The following is an 11,758-nucleotide window of genomic DNA, read 5'->3' as shown; positions in this document are numbered from 1 at the left end:
AAGGGATTTAGTCATTTATTAATGGATTGAGAACAAACACAATGAGAAGAATGAAAGAGATTATGTTTTCCTGGAAAATCCTTAAATTGTATCATATTAATACTTTTAAAACATTTCAATACACTATGACAGCATTATCTGCAAAATTATTTTAGATAAAAATATTAACAACTTGCTGTTCTGTGACTGAAAAAAATTTACAAGCAGATTTTGAAGTCAGACTACTTAGTGTCAAGCTCCAGCTCCTTAATCTACTCAGTGATATAAACTGTGTTCTAGTTAACAGATTTACAAAATTCCTTGAAAACAATGTCAGCACTTCATAAAGTTATCATGAAGATAAAATCGGTGATAACATCTAAAACATTTAGAAGAGTGTGTCTCATTTATCACGTGTGCTTGTTAAATGTTAATTCTGATTACCTGTTATTTTGGTGATTAAGTCAATTATTACTTAATATTATTTTTATTTTAACTATAAATAACATACAATAAAATATGTTTATATATTTGGGCTAGTCAACTCTTCTAATAAAGATTTACAGAAAAGTTTCCTCCTTTTAATTAATGAAGATGCTCTTTGATTTTTGTAAGAAAATTTACCTTTGTTATTTTTGCAAATCCCAAGGAATATATAGAAATAGAACAATAACATATTATTGGGAGATAAACAGTCTGAAAGTTCCCTGCCCACATTTTGACTCACAAGAACTTTTAAGAAATGAATCATGCAATAGATGTACACAAAATTAGATATCTCATTAAATTCCTGCTATGCTTTAATGGCTTCAAAAGTTTAAAGATGTTGTATATAATTAGGAAATTATAATGTATTGTGACTTAATTCCATGCAATTATTTTACCTCAAAGTTTTGTCAAATCATATTATTTCTATTGCATATTTACCTCAAATGATGACTTCTTAACTTAATTCATACAAAGTTTCAATATGTATAATTTAAAATCATTTGAGCATGTGTCTTTAGAAATATCATTGAAATCTTGATATTCTACAGTCTTTGGTACAGATGACTGAGAAAATGAATAGTCCATGTGGACCATTTCAGTTTTCTGGTCACTGCTCTATCATGTAGAGTCCCCAGGGCTTCCGTGCCTCCTTTATTTTGTTTCTGGCAGCCTTGTGTAAATTGCAATGTTCCTATTCTCATCTGCTCATTCCTTTACTCTCTTAACAATCCCATTTCATATTGGAATTGGCCTTCTCTGAGGCTTAAATATTGTTTTATGTTCTTTATGGTTTCTATATTCTAAATGAAAACTAAGATTTATGATGCCCTGGAGAGACCACTTGGTTTCAGTCCTTCAAAGAAAAATGCTGCATTAAAGACAGTGTTAGTAACCCTGCAGTGTATCAGAGCATTTTAGGATGTATTAGATATCCTAGAAAGAGAGATAACAGCATGCCTGGTTATGGAGCTGACAATTATTGTATGTGCTAATGTGATATTACGAATGTTTACAACATTTCTTAAATTACTCTTTTTCTAATACAGTGATCAACACTAGACCTTTCCTAGAAATAACTCCTACCCAGTCATCAGCTCTTCACCTATTCTCTGTATATCACCACGCAGAAGGTGAGGAATAACCTCAAGGGAATTCATCTGTTGTCTTGTAAAAGAAGAATCTGTCTTTTAGGATAAATGAGAGGCATCAATAAATTCCACAGGATGCCATATAAGTTGCATTCCCATCCAAAGCAGAAAAGACAACTATTTCTAAGGTTTACCTTCAAAGGATTAATTTTACATTATTTTCCTGAACTCCAACTAGAATAGTGAATGAAACAGCCCACCTTTAATCTACCTATCATTTTAATCACTGTCATTTTAACTCCTTGTACATCCCAATTTCCATTTTCTATTTATTTTCCTTCTTCTAAGACTTAAAGCAGAGGATCTTAGAGTTAAGGAGGGTCAACCTTAGGAAATACCATTGACAAGATGGGTCGTTTTTGAGATATTGTAAGTATTTCCTTCCAAGTCTGTGTACTCCTGTCACTCGACAAAAATTATTTGGCAAGAGTTAGAAATGACCTTCAAATTACTAGTGTGTTTTTTATTTCTATATCTCACTGAATCAGAATCACTGTATTTAATTAATTAAGTTCTCTCTCTTCAAACTGTTGCTTGCTTGACTTCTGTGACACTACTTTCCTGCTGTTGGTTGACCATCAAAAGCCATGTCTTTTCATTTGTTGCTAACAAAGATTTAATTTTGTGGAGATATTCACCACTATATTTATTTACAGAAAGGTTTTAACCACTTTATGCCAGAATAAATAATCTTGTATCTAACACAGAGGTCCTCAACTCCCGGGTCACAGGCTAGTACCAGTCTGTGGCGCGTGAGGAACCCGGCCACACAGCAAGAGGTGAGCGATGGGCAAGCATTACTGCCTGTGTGTGGCCTCCCGTCAGATCATAAGCAGCAGCAGATTCTCACAGGAGCACAAACCCTATCGTGAACTGCCCATTCAGGGGCTCTAGGCTGCACGTTCCTTATGAGAATCTAATGCCTGAACAGTTTCAACCCCAAATCATCCCGCCACCCACCATCCCTGGAAAAATTGTCTTCCACAAAATTGGTACCTGGTGCCAAAAATGTTGGGGAGTGCTGATGTGACAGACTCCTTTGGTCGCAATCTCCTGGCTAGTGATTAGTAAGAGGATGCACATGGTGCCTAATTATGCCCTCTGGAACGTGAGAGAGAGCCTCTTGGTCAGCTTCTGGGAAAGGTTTTCTTTGATAATGCAGACAGTTGCTGGAGGAAAACACCTCTCTTCTCTGGGTATCGTCCTGTGTTCACACAGCGTTAGTATTGCTATGGCCATCTCATGAGCATGAGAGAAGCTAATACCAAGAGGTGGGGATGCCAGCATAGAAAGGGCCCAGTTCCTTGAAGATGTTGCTGAGCAACTAAACTAACCAACCTTGAATTGTTCCTATTTCCTACTTGCTTATTATCTCTAACTCACATATAATTCTAGCATTTCAGTGGAAAACATTCTAAATCATTTACCTGAATTTGGGGTGAATCTTTACTAGGCAGAGAATCAAAAAATAATTTGCTTAGGAATGGGCAATGTCTGGGCAATGTCAAGTCCCCGTGTGAGGAGTGGTGTCCCCATTTCCAATCAGACGCCTGGCAGCACTCACAGAGGGCACAGGCAGTTAGATTAATTTTTTCCTGAGATACATTCTGAAGTATTTTAGAAATAATCTTTAGTGTAATGTTGGAGAGTCAAAACATAGTCATCAGATTGTAGTACCATTGATGTCAAGTACAGGGCAGTAGAAATAATTGAAGAAGAAATATAAGCAGATTTTTTTTTTGATGGAGTCTTGCTCTGTCGCCCAGGCTGGAGTGCAGTGGCATGTTCTTGGCTCACTGCAACCTCCGCCTCCCAGGTTCAAGTGATTCTCCTGCCTCAGCCTCCCAAGTAGCTGGGATTACATGTGCGCACCACCATGCCCAGCTAATTTTTTGTATTTTAGTAGAGATGGTGTTTCACCATGTTGGCCAGGATGGTCTCGATCTCCTGACCTCGTGATTTGCCCACGTCAGCCTCCCAAAATGCTGGAATTCCAGGCATGAGCCACCGGGCCCAGCCAGAAGATTATGTTTAAAGAGTGTTTAGTGGCTGACATTTTGGTGGTATCAATGTCCATGATATAAAGATGTTATTATATGACTGAAGTAGAATGGGAAAAAATTTTGGATAATAGTTTGAGGAGCAGAGAGAATAAGTTGCCACAGAGATCTTAAGTTTCCTGACACGTTGTATAGAGAAAGTCAGTGAGTCAAGTGCTAAAGTTACCATTTCCAAAGAGAAATGCTGATAATTTTTAAAAATCCACTTATTTAAAAGCCTTTATTGAGCATTTGCTATGTGCTAAGTGCTGTGCTTTACTGCCAGATGCCAGCATTACAGAAAAATCAAAAACAAATATGTAACTTAATGCACTCATGGAATTAATAGTCTAACAGGGGCTACAAACATGAACTGAAAAATTTTATAGTACAGAGGTAAAGACACATATTTTAATGAAGGTGTCAAGTGAAAGGATCTGACATAAATCAAGGAGTCTAGGAGATTTTTCAAAGGAAGAAATACTTTCTCTGAGAACGAAGGATAAAAACTTAATAAGATATATATTAAAACAAGATTTTGAAATTTGGGAGGAACAAAATTATGACCAAAAGGTATGTGTAAGAATGTAATATAACATAATTCATAAAAAATAAGGCTGTCCTGTTTGAAACATAAGAGGAAGAAAAAAATGTACTAAACTTGTAGAGATGAGGAAGCTGGTCATATGAAGGATTTGGCTTCAACAGTAATAGAATTTTGCAAGCTAGTCAAGTGTGTTAAACAAGAAAGTAACATGATGATATTAGTTTTCAAAGATTAAATTGGCCGAGCTTGGTGGCTCATGCCTGTAATCCCAGCACTTTGGGAGGCCGAGGTGGGTGGATCATGAGGTCAGGAGATGGAGACCATCCTGCCTAACACGGTGAAACCCCATCTCTACAAAAATAAAAAAACAAAATTAGCCAGGCGTGGTGGCGGGTGCCTGTAGTCCGAGCTACTCAGGAAGCTGAGGCAGGAAAAGCGCTTGAAGCCAGGAGGCAGAGCTTGCCGTAAGCCGAGATTGAGAGATTGTGCCACTGCACTCCAGCCTGGGTGACACAGCGAGACTCCGTCTCAAAAAACAAACAAATGAAAAAAAGATTAAGTTGTTCCTGCAGTAATAATTACTGTGGATGATTTATCTGAATAAGTTCCAGTGTGAAAATGGCATTTACGATGGAATTAGCATTGAAAACTGTATTATTAGTATGTTCAGCTACTAGTGATATAAAATGCACAAAAAATTTAAGTTGAAATAATATAATTTATTTCTCTCTTACATAAGCAGCATAGATATATATAAGCAGCATAATTTCAGAACCTCAGTTCTCAGATCCAGGAACCCTTTTATGTTTCTGTCTACACTTTTCATCAAGTGAATTAGACTTTATCCAAAATGGCTGCACCAACTCTGACTCCAACCAGCAACCTAGCCAGCTGGAAAGACAGAAGTGCAGTAGAAGAATATGGTGTTTTCTTTAAGAATACCTTTCTGAAAGGTACGTATGCTGCTTCTGTTTGCATCCCATTGGCCAGAATTTAGTCACATTGTCAGAACTAGTTTCAACGGATCCTATAAATGTAGGCTTTATTTTTTGCTCAGCAAGCATTTGGAAATTCTACTATGTGCTGAGGAAGAAGGGAAGAATTAATATTGGGGACAATTATGTATTTTCACATAGGGTATGAGGTGGGCATCAATCTAATATCGGTCATAAGATTAATGTAGTGTGAAAAAATAAGCAATCTTTACATATATAGGTAGCTACAAAAGCTCTCTTGATTTTTAATAAATATTATACCCTATTGACAAAAGCAACAGGTACATCATATTGTTTCATTAATGCGAATTAAAATTGACCAATGGAAGAAAAATGACAAATTATTATCATTATATATCTAAAAGGGTAATATCTTGCCCTTTTACTAAGTTTAGTGAGTAGTCTAGAGAAGAATTTGCAGGAGTTGTGAAACTATATGTGCCCACAGTCGCCTGTGTACATTATCTTTGAATAGTGAGGGTTAGGCTCAGGAACAACCTATGACCTCAAGATAGAGTGAGTAACATTTTGAAAATTGGATTCTTGATTTCTTGAGGTTGCTGAATTATATTTTCCTATATTAGTAAGCATGATCTCAGAAAGGTGGTTTGGAACTTTCAGATTTTTATTTTAAAAATTACAAAAAGACACATTCAAAAACATGATAAGTAAATCTATATGAAACTCAAAATAATACCCACAGGAAGAAAATACAAATAACAAAGCATAACCAGAGAAAACAAAAGAGTAACTAAAGTGGCAGAGCTCTAACATCACAATAATTACCTTAAATATCAGAGCTCTAAATGTACCAATCAAAAGACAGGGGCTGGGCCAGGCGCGGTGGCTCATGCCTGTAATCCCAGTACTTTGGGAGGCCGAAGCAGGAAGATCACCAGAGGTCAGGAATTCGAGATCAACCTAGTCAACGTGGTGAAACTTCATCTCTACTAAAAATACAAAAATTAGCCGGGCATGGTGGTGGGCTCCTGTAGTCCCAGCTACTTGGGAGGCTGAGGCAGGAGAATGGCGTGAACCCAGGAGGTGGAGGTTGCAGTGAGCCAAGATTGTGCCACTGCACTCCAGCCTGGGCGACAGAGCCAGAATCCATGTAAAAAAAAAAAAAAGTAAATTAAAAAACCTAACCCAACTATGTGCCATTTATAAGAAACACATCAAATTCAAATTCAATGAAATACAGGTTGAAAGATTTAAACTTAAAATGTGAATGCAAATATTAGTTAAAAACGCAGGAGTTGTTACATCTTTATTTAATTAAGTAGAAGATAGTAAAAGAAAAAATTACTGGAGAAAAAGGGGAACATTAAAGATAGTAAAAGAAAAAATTACTGGAGAAAAAGGGGAACATTATATAAAGATTCAAGGATGAACCCATCAGGAAGACATAACTATTGAGATATGTACATATGTAACAACAAAACCCCAATATATGAAACAAACACTGATAGACCTGAAAGGAGAAATAGTAAAATTCACAATTATAGTTTGAAACTTCAACAGTCTCCTCTCAGCAACCGATAAAACTACTAGACAGAAAAATCTCCAAATATTTAGAATATATGAACAACACAATCAACCAACAGGATCTAATTGACCTATGTAGAGCATTCCTCTCAACAGAAGAATGAAGGTTTTGTTTTTACAAGTATCCATGGAATATTCATCAGTATAGACTGCAGCCTGGGACATAAAAGAAACTTCAGAAAATTTTTAAAAACTGGAATCACACAGATAATATTCTCTGACCATGAAGTAACAGAAAGGCTACAGTAAAATATCTGAATATGAGGAAATCAAAATAATATGCTTGTGAATAACCCATGGGTCTAAGAGAAAGGCATGAAAGCAAATTATATGTGTGTATGTATATTAATTAAATTAAAACTACCACATTTTAAAATATGTGTAATGTATTTACGGCAGTATTGGGTTCATAGCATTAAATGCTTGCAATAGAAATGAGGAAAAGTTTCAAATTAGTAATTTATGCTCTCCCTTAAAATCCTAAAGAAAAAAATGCAAAAAACCAAATCTATGCAGAAGGAAAAAAAGTATACACTACAGCAGGAATCAATGAAATTTTAAAAATAACAATAAAGAAAATAAAACAAATATCTTGTTATTTTTAAAAAGTCAATAAAATGACAAACCTCTAGGAGTCCAGACAAAAATAAAAATAGAGAAGACACAAATTATCAATATCAAGAATGAAAAGGGGGATTTCATTCTTATCTTGTGGCCATTTAAAGAATAATAAAGGAGTACTATTGCCATTTGTCTCATAGAAATAAAAATTATACTAAACCCTAAACAAAAATACATGTTGTAGCTTTAATCATAACAGTCTACCCTGGAAACAATCCAGATGTCATTTAATAGGTAGAGGAGAAGTGGTAAACAAACCATCTTATAGATGGTACATCCGTCTTATAGAATAACTACACAGCAATTAAAACAAACAAAAACACAATGACACATCCGACAACTTGGGTAAATCTGAAAGAAAGAAACAATCTCGAAAGGTTACATACAGGTTGATTTCATGTACAGGATGTTTCGAAAAGTCAAAATTAATTAACAGTTGCCAGCAATTAGGGTGTGGTGGAGGGAAGGGGATGGTGCCTGAGACAGGTGGATATTAAAAAGGCAACAGGAGAGTCTTGTCGTGATGAAACTGTTCTGTATCTTGACTGTGGTAGTGGATACATGAACCTACACATGAGATAAAATTGAAATCCATACACACACAACACAAATGAGTATGGGTAAAACTGAGGAAATCTTAATAATAATGTATTGTATCAATATGAATATCACGGTTGTGAGTAGAATACTGTAGTTTTGCTGGATGTTAACCATTAGGAGAAGCTGGGTTAAGGGCATATGGGATTTCCATTTTATATGTTATGATTTCATGTGAGTCTATAATTATCTCAAAAAAATTAACTATAAAATAAATAGTGTTCTAGACAACCGTGGTTTATACCTTCCCCCATTAATATTTTAGAAAAGGAATTTGGTTATTAAAAATTTAACCTGTAAAATAATCCTAAATTCGGACTTAATACCTGTTTGGTCTTTATTGTTCATCATATTCCTTTATATTTCACAAACATGTTGTATTAGTTTATGTATCTTTGGAGGCAAATAACAAAAACAAACAAAACCTTAGGTAGCTTAAATAGTAAAGAAGTGTGTCCTATATGAAGGGAAATTCAGTGATAGTGAACTCTCATGATTGACCAGATTTGGAGCTTAATGGCATCATAAAAATTTACTTTCTTTTCTCTTAACCACATTTGGTAGATAAGATTTTATGTCAGCCTAGTTTCCCTCTTGGTAACAAGAGGTATGCAGCTTTATTATATATCATATCCAGAAACAAATGTGTCCAGGGGAAACAGACATCACAGATTATATATTCATGTAGATCTTTCTTTACCCTGAGCAAACTTCTCCTAGAAATTCACTCACACCTACTCTTGTTTTACCCCAGTCTTACCTGCCTTCCTTTAATACCTCATTATCAATTTTTAAGTGTTAAGCCTAAAACAGCTACTAGTAATGGAAATTAAATAATCAAAATCCTCTCTCCCAAACTTGTGAGGGGAATGAGATCAGATTCCCCTGAGGAGTAGGATGTATTTTTGTAATTCTTTTTAACTGCTTCCTGTTCACCAAGCCTACAATATCATCACTCTAATGGTTGAATATGCTATCTAGGAGCTGCATGTAGTTTTACTTACTATTCCAGTTGTGGGAATTTTCACACGGACCATTTCATTTGTGTTCATAGAAATGTCTGATCCATCACCAGTCTCAAATACTATTATCTTTATCTCTTTTTTCCCCCCTAAAGTATGGTATGCTTGGTAGGGCTGACTCCAGAATTCCTAGAACTTCAGAAAATTCTAGGTGTTCTGTTTAACTAGGGATGTTGGAAAGAGGCCTTTGTTTCATCTCTACACTGGGGTAAATGAACCATTTCAGCAAAAGTTAGGCCATAGCAAAGCCCTGTCTCCAGATAACTAGCTTACTTGACTACTTACATTTTCAAGCTGCAGCATGTAGAACTCTGATTAATGTTAAATATTTTGTTGTTTCACAGTTTCTTCTGAAGGCAAAAATCTCTATCCCTGCCTCAGTCTGTTCTTACTACCTGCCCACTCAAAGTAGGTGGTTCACTTTCAGTGCAGAAAAATACTTTTAGGAGCTGAAATAATTCTGTACAGATATTAAGAAGACCCATGGACTGAAAGATTTCTATTTTATATGGCACTACTCTTATTCTCTTGCTCTCTTCTCTGGCTACAGACATTAGATTACCTCTCAAAAGGCATTCCTTCGCAGAGGCTGAAAGCTCTATTGTCAGCTTCTAAGACTTCATTATAGCTGGATTGGTCACATGACCTTGGTCTGTTAAGTTGTAAGCAGAAATCCCTGGCGATGCTCTCAGCCAAGCTGATGACAGAGACAGACTGGGTTGGCTTACAGGATTTTCCTCTTTGTGTCTCCGTACCTTTGGTCTTCCCTATTCTTTCTATCTGTGACACGGATTGAGGCTGGGAAGGGCTACAGCCACATTGCACTCATGAGGAAAACAACCACACACTAAAGGAGAAAACAAGCAGACAAAGGGACCCAGAGTAGTGACAACAGCCTGGGATTCATTCGAAGTCAACCTGAATGATAAAAATGAGGCTTTATGTTGTCAGACCATTGTGGCTACATTATCCATTTCTTATAACTACATGTACACAACTCACTGAAGCAATCTGTAAATTAGAGAGTATTGGTAGAGTTTTTCAGTATGTCATTATACAGTTTTAGCAATATCTCATTGCATCAGTGCAAGTTGTGAGCCAACGGCTGGAGACTTACCCAGCAGTGTGATGATGAGAATGGAGATGATGATGACTACAATTAAGATGATTATGACAACTGCAATACACATAAAGCTATTGACCACTTACTTTATATCAGACATTATTCTAAGTACTTCATAGGCATTATTGTCTTTATCTTTCCAAACAATTATTGTGACTGAAAGCCATTCTGTGTCTATTTTACATGAAATGAAGCTGAGCTCAGAGTTAAATTTGCTCAAAATGACAGTAGGGGTGTGGCAGAGGTTGAATGCCATTCTGGGTTTGCCCGACTCCAGAGCTGAATGTATTCATTCTTGCTAATTATAACTGCATTATGACTACTTGAAAACATTAACATATTTGACATCAGTGTGGCAGTATTTCTCAATATGAACACCACTGAAAATTTTTATTTCATCGTGGAAGTTTCCTTTTGATGAAATGGAAATTTTCTCCAAGTGCTGTGTGATGGCTGAACCACTTTGAATTCTCTGAGTTGGCAAAAACTGTAGGAGAGTCTTCATATAGTCTCAATCCTGTAGAAAATACCAAAAATATCATATAATTAATGTTTTCTGTGAAGGTAGCTTATTTTTCCAGATGTATAAATATGAATACAGATTTTAAAAGTATAGACATATTTGAAATTGTAAATATTATTTCTTTTGCAATGGTTGTAACAGTCAGAAGACAATTTTTTAAATGAGTAGTTTTCTTTCTCACTTAAATATCATTTTGTGGGTCAAAAATAAAAGCAAAACTAAAGAATCTTAAGTGATTAACTAAGGAAAATCAGTTTTAGAACATTTTCCACTTTAAAGACAACATTTAATCTGAGTATAAAATGTAAGTTTCACAGTAAAATTTATTTTCAAATTATCATATTTTTATTAACTTAGGTCTATCTAATCAATCCACTTTGGGCTTGAATTATATTGAAGTTACTTAGCATAAAAATATACCACTAACAATTACATATTTTGTGTTATTTATGCAAAGATAGTAGTCAGCTTACACAAGTAATTCATGATCATATTTTCTAGATATTTTAACATGTATTAGTTTGAATACCCAAATTGGAAGAGAATCACAAGTAGATGAGTCTTCATCTGTTTTTTGGAGCAAACATTGTCATGGATTAATTCTTATGATCCAGTTCATGCTGTAACACAATCACAGCGATCATCACTGGGGAGGCAGCAGACTCTGTTCCTTTTACTTGTCTAAGATTTTTTTCTAAGTTGTTGTACTCTTTTGATAGTAATAAATTCCATTATATTTCCTAGATTTCAAGTCAACTATAGCTACATCTAAATGGAATACAAAATCAATAATGGATGATATTCCAATTAGATAGAATAGTTAGAATGCCATTTTGCTTCCAGGTGTCACATACAATAATTGCTGTGATAGGTATTAGAAAGAATAGCCAAATACTGTAATTTCAACAATAAATTTTCATGTATTTTTGAAAGCATAATCATAAATACAAAAAACAACAAACCTGCAAGAGCGGATAAGGTAAGATTGTTATGCATATGAAGTGTTTGCTCTTTGAAAAACTGCTTAATTATGATAGTGCAATATAATCTGTATATTTGCCTCATCTGTGAGACTCTCATAAATCACATCCCAATGGATTATAAAACTGACACAATGCTAAGCAACACAG

General features: G+C 35.3%; 1 protein-coding gene across 1 annotated transcript in view; it reads right to left on the bottom strand.

Moving 5' to 3' along the window:
- Positions 1 to 5,804: 5,804 nt before the first annotated feature.
- LOC129032990 (uncharacterized) overlaps positions 5,805 to 11,758 on the bottom strand; it is a 137,416-nt gene continuing 131,462 nt past the window's right edge. Inside the window, exon 4 of the mRNA XM_063661426.1 lies at positions 5,805 to 10,622. Within this exon, the coding sequence (XP_063517496.1) occupies positions 10,617 to 10,622 (6 nt within the window). The 3' untranslated portion in view covers positions 5,805 to 10,616. The remainder of the gene's footprint in view (positions 10,623 to 11,758) is intronic.

This window comes from Pongo pygmaeus, chromosome 2 (genome assembly GCF_028885625.2).
Source record: "Pongo pygmaeus isolate AG05252 chromosome 2, NHGRI_mPonPyg2-v2.0_pri, whole genome shotgun sequence".
NCBI classification, from domain to species: Eukaryota; Metazoa; Chordata; class Mammalia; order Primates; family Hominidae; genus Pongo; species Pongo pygmaeus.
This window is presented reverse-complemented; position numbering and strand designations above follow the sequence as displayed.